Source organism: Pterocles gutturalis, unplaced genomic scaffold, assembly GCF_000699245.1.
Source record: "Pterocles gutturalis isolate BGI_N339 unplaced genomic scaffold, ASM69924v1 scaffold1626, whole genome shotgun sequence".
NCBI classification, from domain to species: Eukaryota; Metazoa; Chordata; class Aves; order Pterocliformes; family Pteroclidae; genus Pterocles; species Pterocles gutturalis.
In genome coordinates this window covers 84,750-105,588 of record NW_010102663.1, presented here as the reverse complement: position 1 = coordinate 105,588, position 20,839 = coordinate 84,750, and the positions used below count along the sequence as shown (strand labels likewise).

Here is a 20,839-nt window from a genome sequence, read left to right as displayed (position 1 = left end):
TCGCTGAATGGCAGCACAGCCTTCTGGCTGAATGCAGTCACAGAGAGGATGTCATGAAATTAGTTTCTGTGGTCTGTCTAGCCAACATCGCAAGACATTCAACATCTCTAGCGCTAAGGCATACAACTGTATGAGTAATGGTCCCATTCTTCTATTTTCGAAATTTAGTTTCATCGTCTACAATGATTTTCAGTACAAAGTGAAAAGAAACTTATGTGATGATTGCAGACAACGGGAAATTATTAAATAGTGAACATAAGCTGTAAAGATTTTTTATCACAGAGAAACAGCAGAACATCATAATTCAAACACTCAGTACTTGCTTGGGCACACAACAGTTTTTCATAACAAGACAGTACAATACAAGATAGAAAATAGTTATGTGAGCTTTGAAAAGGAACTCATTGCTTTGTAGGATTTCACAACCACACAGTTCTTACAGCTTGACGTTAAGAGAGCTACTAGATTCAATTATTTTATATCAGCTGCAAGTATCTGTATTCCTTTGCCAGATACCCAGTGCTAACTTCTGCATAACTCTGATAGAAATGCGAACCACTTTAATGCAATTACACACACCTCAAATGAAAGCAACTGTAAGTTATGTAGCCCTGATGCAATTGTATCCAACGAAGTGGTAATATCCATAACGCATTTTATCAGTAAGATTTAAAAAAAAATCCTACTGTAGTATTTGCACCAACAGCTCTCATTTCTCACAGAAATTTGGAGACAGAACATTTTACCATCTAAGTGTAAACCTTTTTTCCCCCGCAAGGAGTATTTTCCTTATCAAGGTGGTTTTGATTTCTAAAAGTACAGGTACAAAAACAAATTGCAGAATCTGTGTGCCTACATTCTCTGTTGGCTTTAACTCAAGCCATGCAAATGTGATCAATGAGTCAGAGAGACTAGCTGCGTTATGCATGTAAACTGGTAACATCTAGTACAAGATGCAGTTTTAAACCAAGCTATCCCAAGTATGTTTGTATCCTGTGCTTCAAAAAATATCCAAAAACCCTTTTAACCTTCTGAAAGGACATAGCAACATTTCCAGTGGCACTGACCTTTAGACTGCACTTCATTTTAGTTCTGTCCTTCAGAGTTTCAGTGGCATATATTTACAAAAACAACAGATGTCTCAATCTATTCTGATTATATACAGACACATAGCAGATTGCAACACTACTCTTCTGTGAAACACATTATTTACACTAGCCATTCCTAGTAACTTGCTGCAATTCACTATCAGCATAAAAAAAAAAGTGAGCAATTCCTTGATTTAAGTAGCTAGTGACACAAAAACCAAAAAAATCAAGTATTTTATGGAAAGCAGAGGTTTCGCAAAGACATTACAAAAAAACCCACTACCTGTGTAGTGCTCGTTGCCTTGAGCAGCACAAGTTAACAACTGGGCCATTGACGAACCGACCGCTTTGGATGTACTTCCCAGGTCCTGAGCACATTTCTCAAGCTGTGAAAAATGGTAAAAGGACAAAATTCTTTGTTTAAGCTCAACTAAAACATACTTGTTTTTAAAACAGTGTTAAAAATGTCCTCATTCCACAAAAATCAAGATTTTACCTCAGCTACTGAACATACACATTGTTTCTCTGAAATCTGTTTAGCATGTTTTCCCTGTCCAGGGTGAAATAAATTAACATATTAGATAATATGAACAACTCCTTCATAGTTAGCAATGGAAATCAATACCTTCATTGGAGAAGAAGGGGGGTTTTGCAAAACAAAACATTTAACTTTCTAAGCCTACCAGGACTAGTAGCCTTAGAATTACTGAGTTCTCATCTTTGTCACTATGAAAAAGAAATTCTTTTTGACAAGAAAAGACTGAAATATTGCTGCTACTAAATTGTAATTTGTACAATACAGAAGGAGGCCCTACAGTCCGATGAGTAATTCTGCTACAGAACATGCTTCTGGTATCGTAGGAATATATACTCTTTTTAAGAGAATTAGCGTAAAATCCTATCAGTGTCATCATTATCCAAAGCCTCATGACTTGTTTTGCCTAATACTTAAAATTTTTAGCAGCTAACTTTGTTTGTTTGTTTTTAAATGAACATCCCTCCTCAATTACAGTTTCTCCTGGAAGAGGTTTTAACTGTCCATCCACAGCTGCCATCTTCGCATCTTGCAGTTCATTTTTGAGTGTCTGTACTGTATTCAAAGCAGAATCGATTTCCATCGGGCCACATGCTTCATGAGCCTATTCAGAAATCAAATCAATATCATTGTTAGCAGCTGTAAGCCACTATCAGCAATAGTTAAGGCTTCAGATATAATCCCCCCCTCTCAAATTACTGCTCTAATGACTTTAGAGGCCACTGTGGGCACTTTAAGCGTTACACATCATGGATTCCAAACTCCCACACAATATTCTTAGCTTGTGAATAGAATAACACACAGTTAAGAGCCACCATGGGAATGAGATATACTTCACTTCTGTACACAGACCTTTACACTAGGCAGTTGAGTTACTGAGAAAATAACTGCTGCAGTCTGGACTTCACCTTTGACAAACAGCCTAACTAGACATCATGACTGCAGTCACACTGAACCCTCTGATGTGGCAGCTCACAATCATCAGTACCTGAGCTGGAAATCATTAGCTCAGAAGTAGCCACCTATATGCTACAATCCTGGTTTTGGGCCGCAGTGTACACATGCAAAAAAGAGCAGACTTTCCACTGATACTTTTTTTTTTTTTTAAAGCCCATATATAGTTTAGAAATTTGTGTGAGAAACACAGAGCTTCTGCTTCCCTGAATTTTAGAGATGATAGCTCCAGTTCACAATCACAGCATTCACCACAGCAGTGCCATATCTAGGTTCTCCCTGGCTTGGCAGATGCATGAGATACGCTCCCCTTTCCCTGCTCTCCCTCAGGTGTTAACAGCAGCTCAGAGCTTTGATGTGCTGCACTGTGTATAGCCTCCTCCTGTCTTTCTTGTATGGAAAGGGTAGCACAAGCTTTTCCGTTTTCTTGGCACTTCTTCCTCCCCTTTCTATTGTGACACAGAAGCCACCTGGGAGTCCGAGCAAACTGTGCACAAAAAGCAACACTGAAGTGAACACTGCCTGGGTACGATCCATTCCTTTGGGGGAGACATAGTGGGCCAAACAGGAGTGAGCCTGTGACCACCATCCAAGCCACCTTGCTTTAGCTGGTTAAAACTAGTCTTTACCCACCTTCTGGGAGGCAGTTCGTAGCTCAGCTAAGCTGGTAGCAAGATTCTTCGCACACTGACTTAGCTGCATTGCTGCTGCTTGATCAGTCACAGTGGGGACTGCAGCTTTAGCAGATGCCACCATTTTACTTCCAGGCTGTTTGAAGAAGAGCAGTGAACACAATTGGTTTTACTAGCTCATTTGATTTAAAGAAGGCAATAATAATAATAATGACAACAAGAACAACAAACTGCTTCCTCCATTCACACACTCATGAGGTTTCTAGGTCTTCTGTAGTGACCATTTAATGCACTTCCCTGCTCCTTAACCATACACCTTCTAGATCCCAGCCTTTTACTCACATGCTGCAGCCAGACTAATTTGTGCTTCACTAGTACAATGACTTCATTGGTCTCAAGGTCTGCCTGAGGCCTTTGAGTATTCACGTAGACTACTTAAAAATGTTTAAATGTGCAGTTTTGCCATTCACCATCCATGTAGTCTGAGCAAGTCCAGGTGACACAGAGGGCAAATTTGTCTCCATGTTTCTAAATATTAAAGTCTGACAAAATTCTATAAATGGAAAACTGTAATTCAAGCAATGACTCTTCACAGGGTTTGCTGCTAATACAATTAAAATACTTTGCTAATTCTCACCATCACCATGGTACACACATTCAGCCAGAAAGGAGATGGATCATTTTAATGACTCCAGACGGAATCATATAGCAGAACACTCAAACAGAGTGAGAGCATTGTTTGTGATACCTCTACCTACATGGGGCCATAAAGGACCTGCTAACAACAGTCAATGAAAGGGTTCATTTCCATTCCACATTTAAGGCAGGACTAACTGGTACTAAGCAATGATCATGTCATTACATGGAGAATTGGTTTCTTCTGTTTGTTTCTTGCAATGTCAACAATAAACCCAATAGTTTGTTATCAATGCTCAATATATATATATTTTTTTAAAAAGATGTTTCAGAAGACGCACAGAGTCAAATTTTGTGTTTTGCTCAAAACTTCAATCAAGATCCATTATGCATGCAGGGTAGTATCTGAAAAAACATGGTAATATTTCCTTTTATTTGTGAAGAATTCTGGAGCTTGTTGCTGCAACACTAACTTTACTTTCACTAAGAAATGTTACAACAGCATCTCACATATCCAGACTTCTGCTTAGAAAGATGCTGAATTTTCTCCATCTTGTTCTTCTTTCCCAGAAGGCAAGTGCCACAGCAATGACTGTTTCTTCTCCATACACTTTCATTTTCTTGCTACTTTTATCCTCAATTTTGGCAGTCTTCACTCCACAGATTCAACATACTTCAGCCATCTGACCTGAGTAACTAAATTCTCTTTAGCTATGGCACTCAGTCAGTGATGAACTTCTTTACATGGTTCTTAACAGTTTACTGCTTATTTATCACAAATGAAAACATACAGCACTAAAAAAATGCTTTTTGCTCTGACAGAATCTACTACAGTGACTTGATTCACTTCACCTGAAGGAAATTCTGGCTGGAATTTATTAAAGCAAGCTGGGCACTGAGGTCTTCTGCCTGAGCTTGACTTCCTCTTACACCCTGCACCAACTGAGGAATGTGGTCTGCAACATTCTGTAATAAACAAAGGGAGAAGATTTTAGTAAGATAAATAAAAACTCCAAACCCTCTGACACTAAAGCAAGCCCTCTCCCCACCCGTCTTAAAGACAACCTATAACATTCACAGGTACAATACTCTTGTGCTTTCACAGAATTTGTTTAGGATTCCATGGAACTGAATTAATACATGATAGGATTTTTCAGAGACATTCTACTTTTACTTAAGACACGTTTGATCCTACAAGACAATCTAAGATTTTTCTGCAAAATTATGTATACAAAGTATTTTTAATTACTTCCTTTGCATGTTCAAGTGCCAGCAGTGGAGGCTACAGATTTTTCAAGACAATGTCTTGCTTTCAAAATAACAGTCTTTTACACACAAGCACCTCAGCCTACTCTTCCTTTATTTCTAACAAACTTTATAGTATGGCTGGAGCATTCTAAAGTGTGTATTGCTAAAACTTGATGCCTGGACTCCCTAGATTCATGCTCCTTGTCCATCCTTTTCACAATAACACCTATTTCAGAAGTGCAATACTAATTTTTTCCCCCCCAAGAAAGTAAAAATGTAGGTATCGGATCTTTTTTGCTATCCAGTAAATCATCATCAAGAACAAATCAGAATGACCTGTAAACAATACAGTGATTCAGCTTTTTTCTTCTTCATACTGAAATAGCAGCTGCCTATAACACAATCTTGAGATGTACTTGAACTATCTTGTTCAATTCCAACATTTCTTAGCAATACTACCATCAAAAGAAATAACTGCTGAATGTTAATGTGGCTTTTAACGAAGCCTTCTTTAATGGTTTTGTTCTCATTCTCCACATAACTGCTGTTCCATCCAGAAAGGAACCCCCTTCTGCATTCTATTGTCTTTTTCAATTTTTTGTTCAAATGTAATTTCTTTAAAAACCCTGAAGCAACATTAGTCAGAGCTAGAAGTTAAGCTGCCAAATGTAGCTCAAACACAAAAGAGAACAGTTTTTCACCAGACTCTAAATTCTAGCTGGGAACTATATAAATGTGCTTGACTTCAATCATACCTTGAAATCTAAGGTCTTGGTAGGTTTAACTTCAGGCTAGGAATCCCGTTAACCCCATAGTAAGGTCTATAACTTATATTTTTACAGTGACATTTAAGGCCCCGCTTGCTTGCAGGCTGAAGATCAGAATAGCAGGATCAGTGTTTTTAGTTATGTAACCAATTACATAACCCACACATTAAATAAGGATTTAACTCAATTCTAGTACAAATCACTATCACTGTCCATCCTTCGTTGTGGAAAATTCAGAAGTTACCTTAATTCCATAGTTACCTTAATTCCATAGAGAGATTTTGACAATCATAGAGCTAAGTCACCTGCTGAAGACCACATTCATGCACTGAATGCATGGCCAAGACTTCTTGCCCGTGTACAAATTTCTGAGCAACTGCACCCCACCACCCAGTGCTTCTAGCATAGCTCTGCATATATACTGCTGCTGACTGATTTACAACAAAACTTTTACTTGAAGCACTTGCTTCAGGTGAATTGGTTGTTACTCAACAGATACATGCTAAGGTATATAAGCCTGTCCATCCTTTCTAATAAGGTGTTTGCAGGGGTATTTGTAACAGGCAAGTACTACATGGCACTTACAGTAGCTCAGCTTTCCAACTCTCTCCACACAGTAATGCATAGAAACTACAGATAACACAATAAATAAGGGTTCTCCAGAGTCCATACAGATGAATGGGGGTTGTGTTGATTTTGGTTGTGGTTTTTTAAAATCTTATTTTGAAATTGTACCAGTATTATTACAGAAGGTGATCTTCAGTTCCCCATAAAGCAGAGTTCAAGAGTTTTGTCAGTGGGTCATGATATGTTTACCTTACAGCTCTGCACAAGCTGCTGGTGGGCTGCTGTGTTCTTATTTGAGACAGCTGCATTCTGAGAAGCTGCAATTGTCTGAGTAGCAGCAGCTGCGGCTTGTTTCGCTGCAATCTTTGGAGAAAAAGAAACTGAGTTAAACCAGTGGAAAAATCTGAATAATTCAGAGGATTAAGTATATATTATAGGCAACTTTGACAGTAACAACTTTGACAGACTAATACATTATATCCCTTGATGTTTGATTTGCCTTCAGGAAACTCAGGCTTGCTCTTCTCTCCAGATTAAAAGGAGATGGAGAACAGTGTTCAGCTCAAACTTGCCAAAAAAGAAAAAGGTGGAACTAGAAGGATTCTAAACTCTTACTCCTTCATAGCTTAGGTTGCAATATGACCAAAACAAGCCAATTACAGAGAGCAGAAATGGTCTCATCAATTAACTCCTTACAAAGGCGGTGAGAGAAAACAGGCTAAGTACATATAGCGCTTCACATGGCTAACTACATTAAGACCTCTGACCAAAGACTCAAAGGAGCCTACTTCTACTGAGAGTGCTCTACGGCAAAAGACGCTAAAACAATGCAAAGACACAAAATACTCATATTACTGAGTCTAAAAGCACTGAGAAGACCTTCTTCAAATATCTAGGAGTCTTATCATCACCCTCTCCCTATTACAAAACTAAAAATTCAACAATTTATCCAAGGTATTCCAACAGGCTGTACAATACTTTCATTTAACTGGCCCACTAAATACAACCAAGCATGAAATTAATATATGTTAAATGAGCAAAACAAAAGAAGTCCATTCTATAAAGCTTTTTTGTATGCTGTTAGAAAATTGAGACATCAGCCTTTATTTCCCAAAATACTCTTAATTTTTAGTTCTAGCCAGATACAGTAATTTAAATGCACTTCTGGAACACTGTTACCTACTTAGATCTCCTTGTTTGTCTAATCTCATTGCACTTGAATCAGACTTCTGTAAAACCACAGCTAGGAATTATGAAAGGCTTCTTGTTTTAATCTGTTTTTTCTAGGTTTTAGCTGAGAATGGGAAGATCAAACCTTGCCTACAAGACAAACTTCAGAGATATTTTATCTTTAGTGCAGAGTAAATTGCCTTTCTCCCCCCATTGGCTGTCCTACCAGCTATGGTATCTCTTTTCACTTTTGTTTCTTCTGCTTTGATTTTTTGAATAATTTATCGTTTTTATTGGATATGGTGAAATTCAATATAACTTTGTACGGAAATTTACACAAAACTCTGGCAGATATGCTAGTCAAGTCACCAAAAGATATTGCGTGTAAATGACAGATCATACAGATAAATTAAAACACTATAATAAAGTAGTTTCAGCTCAGCTGTTTGAAAACTCATCTGTTCTAATTTTATAACTAAGCCACCGTCAAATACCTTCTAAGTCAAATTCTTACACCAGCTTACTATGTCAGTGATAAAAGTTGCTCAGTTTTCTGAGATTATGGTATCATATGCTGGCATCTCTAATTCCAAGCTTTGTACTCTCGAACTGAGTCTACAGTGCTATCATTCTAAGCTTAACACTCTTCCCAAAATATGCATTTCTACTTGCTTGAAATTATCTGCAGATTCTAATTATCAAAACTGAGTAAACTGAAAAGTCAACAACATCTACTTTCCAACCTCTAATCTGTTGACAATTTTCTTCTTGATGGCATTCTGTGCAGCAGCATTTGTAGCAACCCGCAGTCCCTCTGCTGCTTCTCTCAGACGCTGCTGCTGATCCTCATTTTCAGGATTGGCTGCAGCTCCCTGCACAAAATTTCAGAGCAAAACACATTAGCCTCAGTAAAAATTCCTGGTGAAAACGTAGATGAAGACAAAGGCTTTAGTTTCAGACAGTGTCTGCTATATCTGCCTTAATTTTTCTTATCTTAGACAAAGTTAGAAGAACATTAAAATGTTACAAGACTTTGAAACAGAAAATTTATTGCTAGTGCAAGGTTGTTACTGTATACGGTAGGTACTTTGAGGAAGGGAGGTCAACATTTGCTTCATCTACTACTTCAGGTGCTGGGGAAAAAGCCTTTGTAAACTGCTTCCACTATGATCTGTAATAACGCACTTTGTCTGTATGAATGTAGGTTTAAAAAAAAAAAAAAAGTTTTACAATTTCCAATTCAGTATGCCTTTCAGTAACTGCAGTCCAAACCTTGAGATTTAACACAGTAGGCTTTCTCCATTTGAAGTCTGAGAAAGTACTGGAAAGTCAAGGCTATGCTCTGTGGCCAGGCATACAGGCCTTCTAGAGCCCTAGCAGAATGGCTGGCCCTGATCTTTAAAAATCATTTAAGTGCAGGATCTGGGAAACAATTCAAAGAACATATTCCTCCCTAGTGGATTTAAATAGGTTTCTTTAAATAGGTTTCTAGAACACAAAGTGAAGAAAAGGTTAGATATTTGCCTCTCTTTTGAGAAGGCAGGGTTTGGGGGGAACAAAACAGGCAAGATTCCCCAGGTGGAAGAAACTGTTCCCAAGACAGAGGCAGAGTTCCTTGTTAATGGCTTTTGTAAGAGACATTCGTAAAGAGATTGCTATGGGTTTGTTGTTCCACTCGTATTGGTAGACTGGCACAAGACTTTGCATCACAGTGGTTATGTCTGGTGATAACTGCCCTTGATGGCTTCAGTCATGACCACCCTGCACACAGGTGAGCAAAGCAGTGCAAGAAGGGTTTTTAAAACCAAAAAAACCAGGTAACTAATAAATTGCTTTTTCTGAATGTACCTAGGATAAGCCATTAAATGCAGGACATTGACAAGGTAAGAAAAACCACCTCTACTATCAGCCAGATCCAATCTCTAACAGCCCACATACCATCTCTTCTTTGCGTATAAGCATACAATTTTAAGCTCACAGTTAGTTCATTTTCCTGGTACCTTTGCAGCTTCAACCATGCGGGCTGTAGAATCTGCCAGAAGCTTTGCAGCAGCCAGAAGCTTCTTAGAGTTGTCCATGTCGATTTCTGCTTCGGCATCTGACCTCATAGCATTGACGAGATCAGAAGTGGCTTGAGCCAGCACCCTAGCCTGCCGTACCATTTCACCTGTGGTATACAATTATATTTTTACTTTCCTTCTCTCTGCATTTCATTTTTTTGGTTTCAAAAGCCATCTCAAGCAGATGAAAATAAAGTTACATTTGCTGAAGTATTCTTTTGACTTGAAAATGATATTCAAGTAGTTCATAACTTAGAAGTTCCATAAACAAAATCTTGGATTGCAACGTAAATGTAGGAATACACTACAGCAGAAATTAAAAAAAGAAAAAAAAAAAAGCAGTATTTGCATTCTAGATAGCAAGACACATACAAAAAAAATCAATACTTTAAGGCAATTTTGAATCTACAGTTCAGGGAAAGCCCTGTCCCAGTGAAGACTAATAATTTTGCTTTCAAATTACAGCCAAGATTTCACTACTTTAATAAAAATTACCCATCTTTCACTTATTCTTCTTTTGAGAAAATTATTTTAGGGAATTATCTTCTGTCTAGTATAAACTAAATTAAGACCTCTGTCAGAAGAGAGTCAGCAGCAATTAGCTGGTTTTGGCCAAAAATAAGGTGTTTATTTAAGATACTGGAGTCATGTTCTGGTAATGGTGAAGAACAGAGATGGAATTGCAATGCTTCTGAAGTGGATACATGCCCTTTCTAGAACAGATTCATTTGGTCACTAAAACATACACTTGAACTCCTTCATAACAGATTTAAAGCCATAAAGCCTTTGGCTTTCTTTAGCTTATCAAAACAAGTAAGACACATTCGGGTCTAAGGCCTCATTCTTTCCAAACACTCTGTAAAAAAATCACGGGAAAGAAAATCAAAGCAGCATTTGCCTTCTGCATGAAGGTGACTTGTGGTCTTCAGAATTAAATGCCTTCTTACCAGGCTCCTTTGGTCAGGCACAGGAAAAAAAACATAAAGTTTTCTAGCTGTTATCAACTATTTCCCAGCATGCAATATTGCAACTGCAATTTTTACCAATAATGGCTAACTCAGCTCCCAGTCTAAATAATCTACTTGAAAAAGATCCCTTTAAATACACTTTCTTACAGTATTAAGCCAGTAAATCAAAGAGAAAGAATAACTTGCTTGGGCAACAATACTGAAGTCATAGCCGGAATCCCTTTGCTGGTAAAATTGCAACTGCAGGAGTGCAATAGTAAGTTGGAAACACCGACTGGAATCTGAATGCCTCGTACTAATATGGCACAACAAGGTATTTGACTGTGAACAGAAAATAAATGCTATCCAAGATCATCTCTTTCACTGCATCCTTCTGCACAGAAACTGAATGGTAAGTGACAGTTAAACATAAAGCTCGACATGCTTTCTTGTGCACATCTACAGTAGTTCAATTCTTTAGGGTACCTACAGAGCACCAGAAAACTCTTTCCACAGTTTTAAAGTGGAAGATTAAGAGTGGTTTAGCAAACATGCCTGTGCATCTTTTACAAAATTTAATCACTTAGATTTCTCGTAAAGAAGATTCTAGGGTCAAAACACAGTTTCACTAATTGCTTCCCTGCACCTATTCCTCTAGAAGAGTGCTGCACAGCTAAAATGACAGTTCCTTAAAAAGAGAAACATCTGAAAGTTTTACCTCTTAAAAGTAACAGATAAGAGGACTCTACAAGAAAAGACTGGTTTGTTCATATCAACTGTTACTTGAACATAACTGTGACTGAAATATTTACTTAACTGGCCCTGTGTTTATACAACATGAAAGAAAGGATCAAAACCACACTATTCACCATAAATGCTTTCAAAAACTGATTCCATTTTCAACTTCCTATGACTTGTCTTGATTACAAGTTGATGCTGCCCTATCATGGTGTTCTACTTGATAACATTTAGAATTATTGAAATTTCACAATTCGAAATAATTTAATGGTTCTTTACTAAAAATTTATATTGGATCGGTTAAATGCTAGGCATTTCAAGTTTTGGTTGGTTCTAGAAGCTGTATGTTTTAGAAATATCATAAGCAGCAGCAGAAGTAATTTTCAAAGCCTCCAACAAAATCTAAGCATAATAAAATAAATCACTGTGAAGCATTCGCTCAGGTACCCGTCTTCATATTTGGAGACAAGAAATTGCTACGTGATTCTGCAAAGTGAAGCAGTGCTAGAAAACAGACAAAATACTACAGTGATCCTTTAGCATGCTATTGATTGCTGTTGCAGAATATGCATTCTATCTAGCACACAGCTACATGCATTTTGCTGATAGAATATTCTGGGTTGAATGACTCGCCATTGCGACAGCACTAGCCTAGAAGCACAGTACACTTCAGAGGTGGTGTTTTACTTCTATTATTTGAAATGGGCACATCTCTGAATCATGGAAAGCTACTGTCCATTAGAGAAACTTACCAGCATCTCCCATCGAACTGAAAATACTCTCTGTGACACACATGATGGTATCCGTAGCCTGGTCATAGCGTCCAATGGGCTCTCCCCTGCTCGCAAACTGGCGGACATGCTGCAGGAGGTCATTCAGGGCTTGGCTGACAATGCTGGCAGCTGCACTGACCTGCTTCAGTAACTCAGTGTCATCTGTGGCAGCCTGGCAGGCCCTTACACAGTTCTCCACTGAACGGTCTACCAGTTTCCCTGCCTCGATCAGCTGTTCCTGACACACTGGAGAGCTGATGGTGGGACTCACAACCTGCACAAGGAAAGGACAGAAAGCATTCAGAAAAGGCTTACTTGCAAATTTCCTAACTACTAACAAGTGAAACATCTACTACATTAGTTTTTAACCTTTAACTTACCTGTTTTCTCTAGACAGAAAACCCTCAAAGTGAGTATTTAAATAGGAAGCTTCAGACATCTAGATTAGGAATCTGGGCTCTACAAATAATTAATTTAATCTCAATTTAGATTCTGAGAATGGAGGCCTCCGCTTTGTTTCATGCTTCTTCAGCAGCTGCTGAACTAAACAAACAGTAGACAGTGGTTCTGGAGGGCAGGCAGGGGCCAAACTCCTCCAGAGTAACTGTGTCCACTGGCACACTTCTGTGCCCTGGAATTCCAAATACAAAGAAATTTTAATTGGAATTGGTCTTGTAAAGCCTTCTTATTACCAGCCTTTTGTTTGTTTGTTTAATTAGAAGTAGTGCTTGGCACAAGCCAAACAATGTTCTACTTCTGGAGCCACAAGACAAGTAATAAACCCTGTAATCTACAGATTAGAAACTATCTTCCCCCATTTTGTTCAGGCATATCCACACAGCTTTTAGCGACAGGAAAACTGGGCGTATCTTATGAGAAAAACAGGATGCCACTGGGTGTCTTATGCCATACTGAAGAAATTCACAGAGTAAGAACATCAAGTCCAAACATAGCAAATTCATACATATGCAGTACAAAAAGCCCTTGCAGCCAGAGAAAGAAGAAAATTGAATACCTAATATTGGCTATTGATTTTAATACAAACCTTCTGAATGTTTCACAACAGTTGAATCCCCATCTCTGTGTGAAAGCTGGTACTGCAGACTCCAAAAGCAGAATCCAAGTAAGAAATGCAAACTATTTCATTTTTAAAATTAAATGAGTATTTTATTTAAAGACAAAAAAGGCTGCACAATGTTTAATGCTCCAATTACAGACTTCAGAATTCAAGGTCTGATCTCAACTCTTGTGATTTGCTTAGACTGAAAATCAGTACTTGGCCAAAAGCAATGGATCTATTAAAACAATTGGGCTACTGTAAATTAGCGCAAATATATTTAAAATCAATGATCACCAACTCAATTTTATTTTCAGCAAGAATACCAACTTTCAATTGCTTAGCTTTAGACCAGGTGAACTCATCCTAATTCTAGGCTTTATTAGAAAACTTGCACAGTCCCCCAGGCAAGCTGTGCTTCTTGAACTAATACTTTTTACTTTTTTATTTTATCAATATTAGTAATTCATCAGATGGGCTCTGTTATCTGTGGAACCTTCTCTGGAGATTACAGCAACAACTCAAATCCTCTGAGCTTCTGATTGCCACCTATGGGTGACAATTTATTAACCAACAACTTTGATATTGCGTAAGTCTAGAGCTATGACATTAACACGGCATATTGCCTGAGACCGCTGGAAACACATAGAAGTATAAACTCAAAATGATGCCTTCCACCTCACGAACGTTGCTAGCCTCACCTTCGCACAAGCCACAAGCTGGGAAGTAGACAGTGCACACTGTGTAGCAGCAGCGATGACCCTGTTCTGCAGGACTGTATCCTCAGCGACCTGTGCCACATTCTTGGCCTTCAGCACTAACATGGCAGCAGCATTTGCAACAGCTTTGGCCAGACTCATCAGAACATCCTGGTAAAATAAAGGGAAAACTCAGTCTTATGAACAAAAAAGATAATACTAAATTCAAGTACTTAATTGTGCTTAACAGTAATGACAACTGCCATTCCATTTTTGAAAATGCCATTTCCAACCACAAGATTTTCTTGTCCATGATGTAAATATAGGCCTACAAATTATTGCTCCACAGCAGAACTCAAAACAGGTCTTAATTCCAGAACATTTTTCCCTCGTACAAAAAGAATGTAGATAATTCAGAAATCTCAAAATTAAAACACACGCATGTGTTAACTCCTGCAATGAAAAAGTTCAGAAATTCTCTTCCTGTTTCCTCACTTCAAATGCTACATTCCATGTACTTCAGTTTTTCAGTGGGATGGAGTCTTCCTAATGCCTGTACTGTTAAAACGACCTGGCTTTCCTGTAAAAGGATCATGCAGATACTATTATGCATAATTTTAACTTCACAGCAAAATTAAAACTTTGGATTTCAAAAACTAAGAACACTGGCTTTCATTTTGTTTTTAGGCTATGAAGGGACAATAAACCATCCCTCTCCTTACCCACCTTCTCCAACACTCCATAGCACTTACCAGAATGTTTAGGTTTTTTCCCCTTACCCAAGATAGAGAGAGCTGCAATACATACTCAGCTAGGAATACAAATGAGAACTCTGATGAAACTTGCAAACAGATTTACTAGTAGCTCAAGGAAAATGGCCTGTAAGTTACATTAGCAGACATCTTGCACACAGTGCATTCCAGAGGTCTCTCTGTTGCTGGAAATTACTTCCCCCTGGTTCTGGTGCAAACCTGTTCTTGGCATTGAGCAACAAAATCCAGACATGTCTTTAACAGAATATTTAAGAACAATGGTTTTAAACTGCTAATAGCTAACACTGTTATTAAGTAATACAGGCACTTTAATTCTTAAAGGAATTATGTTTGTAATACAATAATTTTCTTCTACTCGGTTTACCAAAAGACTGTGTAAACTTTTGGGTTACATGCATATGTACAGGCACAGCAAACAGTTACGTGAAAACAACTATAAGAAAAATAAATACTTGTTATTTATTAATAAACACTCATTCAGTCTTTATAAATACATGGCATAATAGGTCATCAGCTTGGAAAGACGGTCAAATACAGGGAAGGCCAAGGATTGAAGTTGTCTGTGTGCATGTGAAAGTTTTAATACCCCTACGGCATTCAGAACAATTGATTAAGACTACGCATGTACCCCTGGAAAACTCAATTATAATTGCATCGTACACAGTGTACTTAGTGAAGATAGGCAGAGCTTTTAAAAATAAGTTGTTTGTTGTTCTTTATTTTCTGCATCTGCCTTGGCACTGTGCGATATAGCTTACACTCTGCTGCAAGGGAAGCAAATGAAAACTGTGATTCAAACATTATCAAGCAACATGTCAGGAATTTTAGAGATCAACAGGTCATAGGGTATCTCAAATCAGCAAATCTCTGAAATTCCATGACAAATTTTCCAGCTGTAAAATGGAATGACAGTTCCACATTCTACAGGAAAGCTGTAAAATGTATTATCCATGCAACATTAAGGTCCTGAAAGTCACCATAAAAGAAGCCAGTGATGAACATAGTGGTGAAGGTAGAAAGTATACTAGAATTTGAAAAGCAAAAATCTGACTGGTATGCAAATAGCATGAGCCATGCTCACTGAAGTGAGTACAGTGCCAACAGCTTCCCATGAAGCAAGAAAGTATCTGTACGTTGCACAGAATGAAGTAGGAGGTCCTATGAAATCAGCACTCTGTGATTGTGTAATTAAAAATAATTTTATAATGGATTAACCTCAGTTAGCATTGAGAAACTTCAAACCTAACATTTCCTAACTGTGCTTTGGGAAGCCCGGTTTTATGCAGTGGTGTCCTCACCAGAAAGCTGAACAGTTCTGACAGTAACAAGTAACTCCCTCATTACCTGGAACCTTTCATCTGTTTCATTCTCTCCAATTTGTTTCAGTAGCTCCCCACTTGCTTGCCCAATGCTTCCAGCTGCAGTCAAAACTGTCTGTCGAGGCTGAAAAAAAATATAACGGAGAAATAAGTTAATTCAAAGAAAATGAGCTTTAACTGAATTTTAGATTTTCTCAAGGAACTTCTGCATTAGTGTGCAACCAATATGTCTGAAAAAATTACACAACAAATACTTTGGTAAAAATCTTTACTTTTCCACATGCACAACTGCACATCCATATTTCAGGAGTTTCATCTGAAGTGCTCCCAGAGAATGTGTAAAAAATTTTGAAGAGCTTGAATAGACATCGTTGTAGTAACTCCAAGGATCATTAAGGATGGACAATCAATATGTCAACTGATCTGAAACATCAGAAGACCTCAGTTCTTCAAAACATAAATACCCGAAGAGACGAGATCTAAGGCAAACTGGCTGCCAACTCCAACTCATAACACACTGATCAAGATAGGCTATCCTGTTCACTCCTACTCTCATTTCTAGAAAACTACAACGGAGGAATGAAATTCTCATTTCATATGTCAAAGCAGACAAAGATAGCAAATAAAAAAGTAATGAATTAGTATATCTCCATTTCCTATTAAACTGAGTCACAGCACTGCTTGAAATTTGTTTCTAAAAGAGAATACAGTAGCCAGATAAATTAACCACTTCTTACACAAATCAGTTAACCACTGCATACAACACAGAACATTCTAATATCAAGCTGCAAGACTTAAGGCGTAAAGACGGAAAGAGATGAAGGAATAAGAAATAGACGTTTTTGCACAGGGGACATTATGTGGCACTGAGCAGGTGAGGCTTAGAAGCTACGTCTCAAAAAAGCCAAAGCCATGCACTTGAAAAAGGTAACCTGAGAAGTTTCCATCTACTCACCTCTCCTGAAGTAGGTTGCACAGCCTTCAGCAAGTCTGAGACAGCACTGGCCAATGTTCTAGCAGCTTTCAGCAGGTCTTCTCCACTTCCAACTTCATCATCCATGAGAGCAGCAAGGAGTTTCACACCTTTAGACATCTCAGTGAGGTTGGAAGAGATGGTTGTAATTGCACATCCCACAGCAGTGTAATCAGTGTCAACTGGGTCCCCTGTAGAGCAAACGTGTTTTTTTCACTATCAGAATGTGTTAAGTGGTTAAAAGGGAAAAAAAAATCAGCTACCACAAGCTACTGGTGAGAGACTACAGAAACATTTCAAGATAGCCACGCAATGCCTACTACGCAATTTCGTTGTCACTTTAAAAAAAATAAAGACTGCTATAATGTTCCCCATTTCTACATTTCTTCTTCTACAAGAATTGGTAATAGAATTTCTCCTCATTCAATGCAATTTTCTGTGAAGTTCACAGTTTCAGCTATCAGGATCCAAGGTAACACGGTACTGGCCCCTTTAAACCACTCATAGATCCTTCAGCTTGTAATTTGCTGAAGAAAAAGCCACCGTCAATAAAGAAAAAATCTCTAACAACTGTCAGATCAAAAATGCTTTTTTTGCAGTAATGTTGCAAACACCCTCTACCTTACTCTGCTGAATAAGCAAGCTACATTTTATCTTTATTAATGGTCATACCTTTAGCATGTGAGAGGAATGGAAGATACAAAAATTGTGTTGGGAGGGACAGAAAGCTTGTTCCACACGTCAATTAATTTAGCTATTGGAGTATTTTGGAAAAAAAACCCCAAACTTTCTCCAGCTGCCCCATACTCAGTCCCTATGTTACTTGAATTAGACCGATAAACACCTAAGAGACTGCAAGGAAATCCTTCCCTTTGAGATTTACCTGCTGTAAGGTTAACAACAGATGCAGTTCCTGCAGTGATCGCATCAACCTGAGAGTGTATTTCATGTTTTGATTCATCAACCTTGTTCTGAACCCATACTCTTGATGCCTGGAGAGCAATAACAGAAATAAGAATTAAGGATTGCTGTAAAGTTCTGTAGGAGGAGATAATATGTAAATCTCTTGCTCCTTCATGAGTCTTTAAAATGAAACAACAGGGCAACCATCAAGCCCTTAAAGTGAAATATATGAAAGCAAGCATTTTCTTTTGCTGAATCATTCACTACAGAATTGCCACCACATTTCAACAGCTGCCTTAAGGTAAATGCCATGCACAAACGCATCCAAGAAGGCTAAACACTTGACTGACAGCCCCTGACAAGCAACAGTATCTTGATCTGTCCTCCTGCCCTGATCTGGATCAGGAATGACAGAATCATATTGTGTTCTTATTTTTCAAGTGTCTGGGAGGCAGTCATTCCCGCCATAAACATCGCCTGTAATTTGCATTTAATTGCACACGTGCACATGAAAGAAACAGGATTCCAGACACAGTTATGCAAGAAAGCCTGCTACGTCTCATCGCAGAAGACTGATCAGAGTGAGGTGGAACACTGTGCGTGAATTTGTTAAGGAGAGCACAAAATTTTTATCTCATTTGAAAAGCTTCAGCAACACCACGTTAGATCCAGGGACAATGACTCATCTGACCTGTAAACACCCCAAGGCATTATGACCCATTTCTGTAAGGGATCAGAAAAACTCACCATGTCCTGCCCTAGAGGTGGCAGGTTATCAACTTCGCTGAGGTCGGCTTGCGCCTGTTGAACAGCATGCATACTGGTATTGATAGTCCCCATCAGGGCCTGCTGGGCCGAGGTCTGAAAGGCAAAACAAGGCTGTGTGCCATGTTCCAAATGGCACTTCAAGCAGATGTTACATATGCATGAAAAGACTGAGTGACAACAATCCAACAACCACAACAGGCCGTTTCCGATAGCTAGCTTTTCCCTGGTGCAATGGAGAAAGCAAAGCTCTCTAGCACTCCTCTCACAGTCCTGTTTCTGCCTATGCCATTTTACATTCCTCTGTACTTGCACACATTTATAAAATGCCGAACTTCTCAGATCAAACAATGTCCAACAAAAAAACACCAAGCTGTCTTACTGACTTGCATTCTAGGAACATGAAAACTGAATTTGCTTCTAGGATATCATTATTAATTTCCTGGAAGAGCCTACTAATGTAATCAAGGAAGATTCTAAAACTAATTTGCCATCAATATGCATAAGATAACAGAAAACAGCAGAGATTTAGGCAGAGCAAGATGGCCATCTATATTGGGTGTCTGTCGGAAGATTTTGGCTCCAGGTGGAGCCTCTATGAGAGGAGGCCAGGGGCTGCCCCATGCTGGGTACAGTTGGTTCCAGAGAGCTCCAACAGACCCACCACAGGACACAGCTGAGCCCAGCAGCCAAGCTGGTGGCACCTCTGGGAAAACATCATTAAGAAAAGGCAAAACACCACATGGCAATGAGTGGTTAAGAGAAAAAAAGTTCAAGAAACAGCCCCACAAACACCAATGTCTGAGAAGAATGGGGAGGAAGTGCTCCAGGCAGCAGAGCAGAAATTCCCCCGCAGCCCATAGGAGAGATGACAGCAGAGGAGGTATTTCCCTGCAGCCTGTGCAGAGGGCCGTGCCAGAGCAGAGATCCACCCTGCAGCTCACCAAGGAGCCCGCATTGCCGCAGGTAGATATCTCCCTGAAAGAAACTACAGCCTACGGAGAGCCCACACTGGAGCCAGGTCCTGACAGAAACCGCTGCTGGAGCAGGCTGTCCTAACAGGAACTGCCACTCACAGGGGACCCATGCTGGAGCCAGTTTATCCTGAAGGACTGCAGCCCATAGGAAGGACCCATGCCGGAGCTGGGGAAAAGTGTGAGGAGGAATGAGAAGCAGGGAGGGGCTGTTATAAACTGACCACTTGGGAGCAGGAAGTAGAATAGTCAGAAATGGAGGAGTGAAGTTCAGTCCGAGTAAAAAAGGGGGTGGTGGGAAGGTGTTTTAGTTTTTGTCTGTCTCTCACCATCCAACTGTATTTTAATTGACAATAAATTAAATTAATTTTCCACAAGTTGAGTGTTTTGGCCATGTAGGTAAATGGTAATCGCCTTGTCTTTATGTCAACCTATGTTGAGATAAAGCTTTTTTAATCTTATTTTCTACCCCTACACCTTGTTGAGGAGCAGGAGTGAAAGAGCACCTGGGTGGGCATTTGGCAATCAGCCAAGGCCAATTCACTACCCATACTAAGTTCTGGTGGCGTGTCATGATCTTAACCATTGATTATATTGTCTACAGCCTGTTTAGGCCTTTTGATAGTCATTTAATTTAAATGAGAAAACTCAGCATCAGCTTTAAGCCTGCTAAAAAAAAAATAAATCTAAATTGGTGGGCTAGTGACAAGCTAAATGTAAGCTTTTTTCTTAAAATTGCTTACTTTTGCCAGTCTTCAAGCCTTTTTTTCTGACCCCTGAATACTAGTTTAACTACTTAGAAGTAAAGAGAAGGCCGGAAGAGCTGGCTTTAAGAAAAGTGAAGAAATAAGTCAAAACATGATACCCTAAACAGGGTACGCTCTAAGCTTCTGTTCAGTAGGACAGCCAGGAAGCCACACTCGCTATCTCAAGTATAACATGCTATTTCTGACTATTTGCAGCACAGACAAGTTTTAAATGCAAAAAAAAAAAAAAGTTTCAAATACAAAAAAAGGAGTTTCCTCACAAGTGGGGGCATATGTCCTCTATGCATCTGACCAATTGTGACTTGTTGCTGGGGCGAAGGCATGATGCCAATGTTGAAAGTCTCTGGGCCACTGGACCCTGAACGCATAACAGCTGGTAGTGCCACAGAGCCATGTTCCACCTTCCCTGTTCGGTTGAACTGCTGTTGCAAGATGGTAGATCTAAAAAAAAAAAAAAAACCAACAAAAAAACACCAAACAAAGAAACACACCCAA

At 39.0% G+C, this 20,839-nt stretch overlaps 1 protein-coding gene across 1 annotated transcript in view; it reads right to left on the bottom strand.

Annotated features, from left to right (window-relative positions):
• Positions 1-1,371: 1,371 nt before the first annotated feature.
• Positions 1,372-20,839, bottom strand: part of LOC104471124 (talin-2) — a gene marked incomplete at its 3' end in the record, with an annotated part of 42,116 nt that continues 22,648 nt past the window's right edge. The window contains exons 12-25 of the mRNA XM_010086355.1: positions 20,605-20,785; positions 18,586-18,699; positions 17,819-17,927; positions 16,918-17,126; positions 15,988-16,086; positions 13,874-14,041; positions 12,095-12,389; positions 9,598-9,764; positions 8,341-8,469; positions 6,677-6,790; positions 4,698-4,811; positions 3,211-3,345; positions 2,099-2,227; positions 1,372-1,474 (exon numbers count right to left, since the gene is read on the bottom strand). Of these exons, the coding sequence (XP_010084657.1) occupies positions 1,372-1,474; positions 2,099-2,227; positions 3,211-3,345; positions 4,698-4,811; positions 6,677-6,790; positions 8,341-8,469; positions 9,598-9,764; positions 12,095-12,389; positions 13,874-14,041; positions 15,988-16,086; positions 16,918-17,126; positions 17,819-17,927; positions 18,586-18,699; positions 20,605-20,785 (2,066 nt within the window). The remainder of the gene's footprint in view (positions 1,475-2,098; positions 2,228-3,210; positions 3,346-4,697; positions 4,812-6,676; positions 6,791-8,340; positions 8,470-9,597; positions 9,765-12,094; positions 12,390-13,873; positions 14,042-15,987; positions 16,087-16,917; positions 17,127-17,818; positions 17,928-18,585; positions 18,700-20,604; positions 20,786-20,839) is intronic.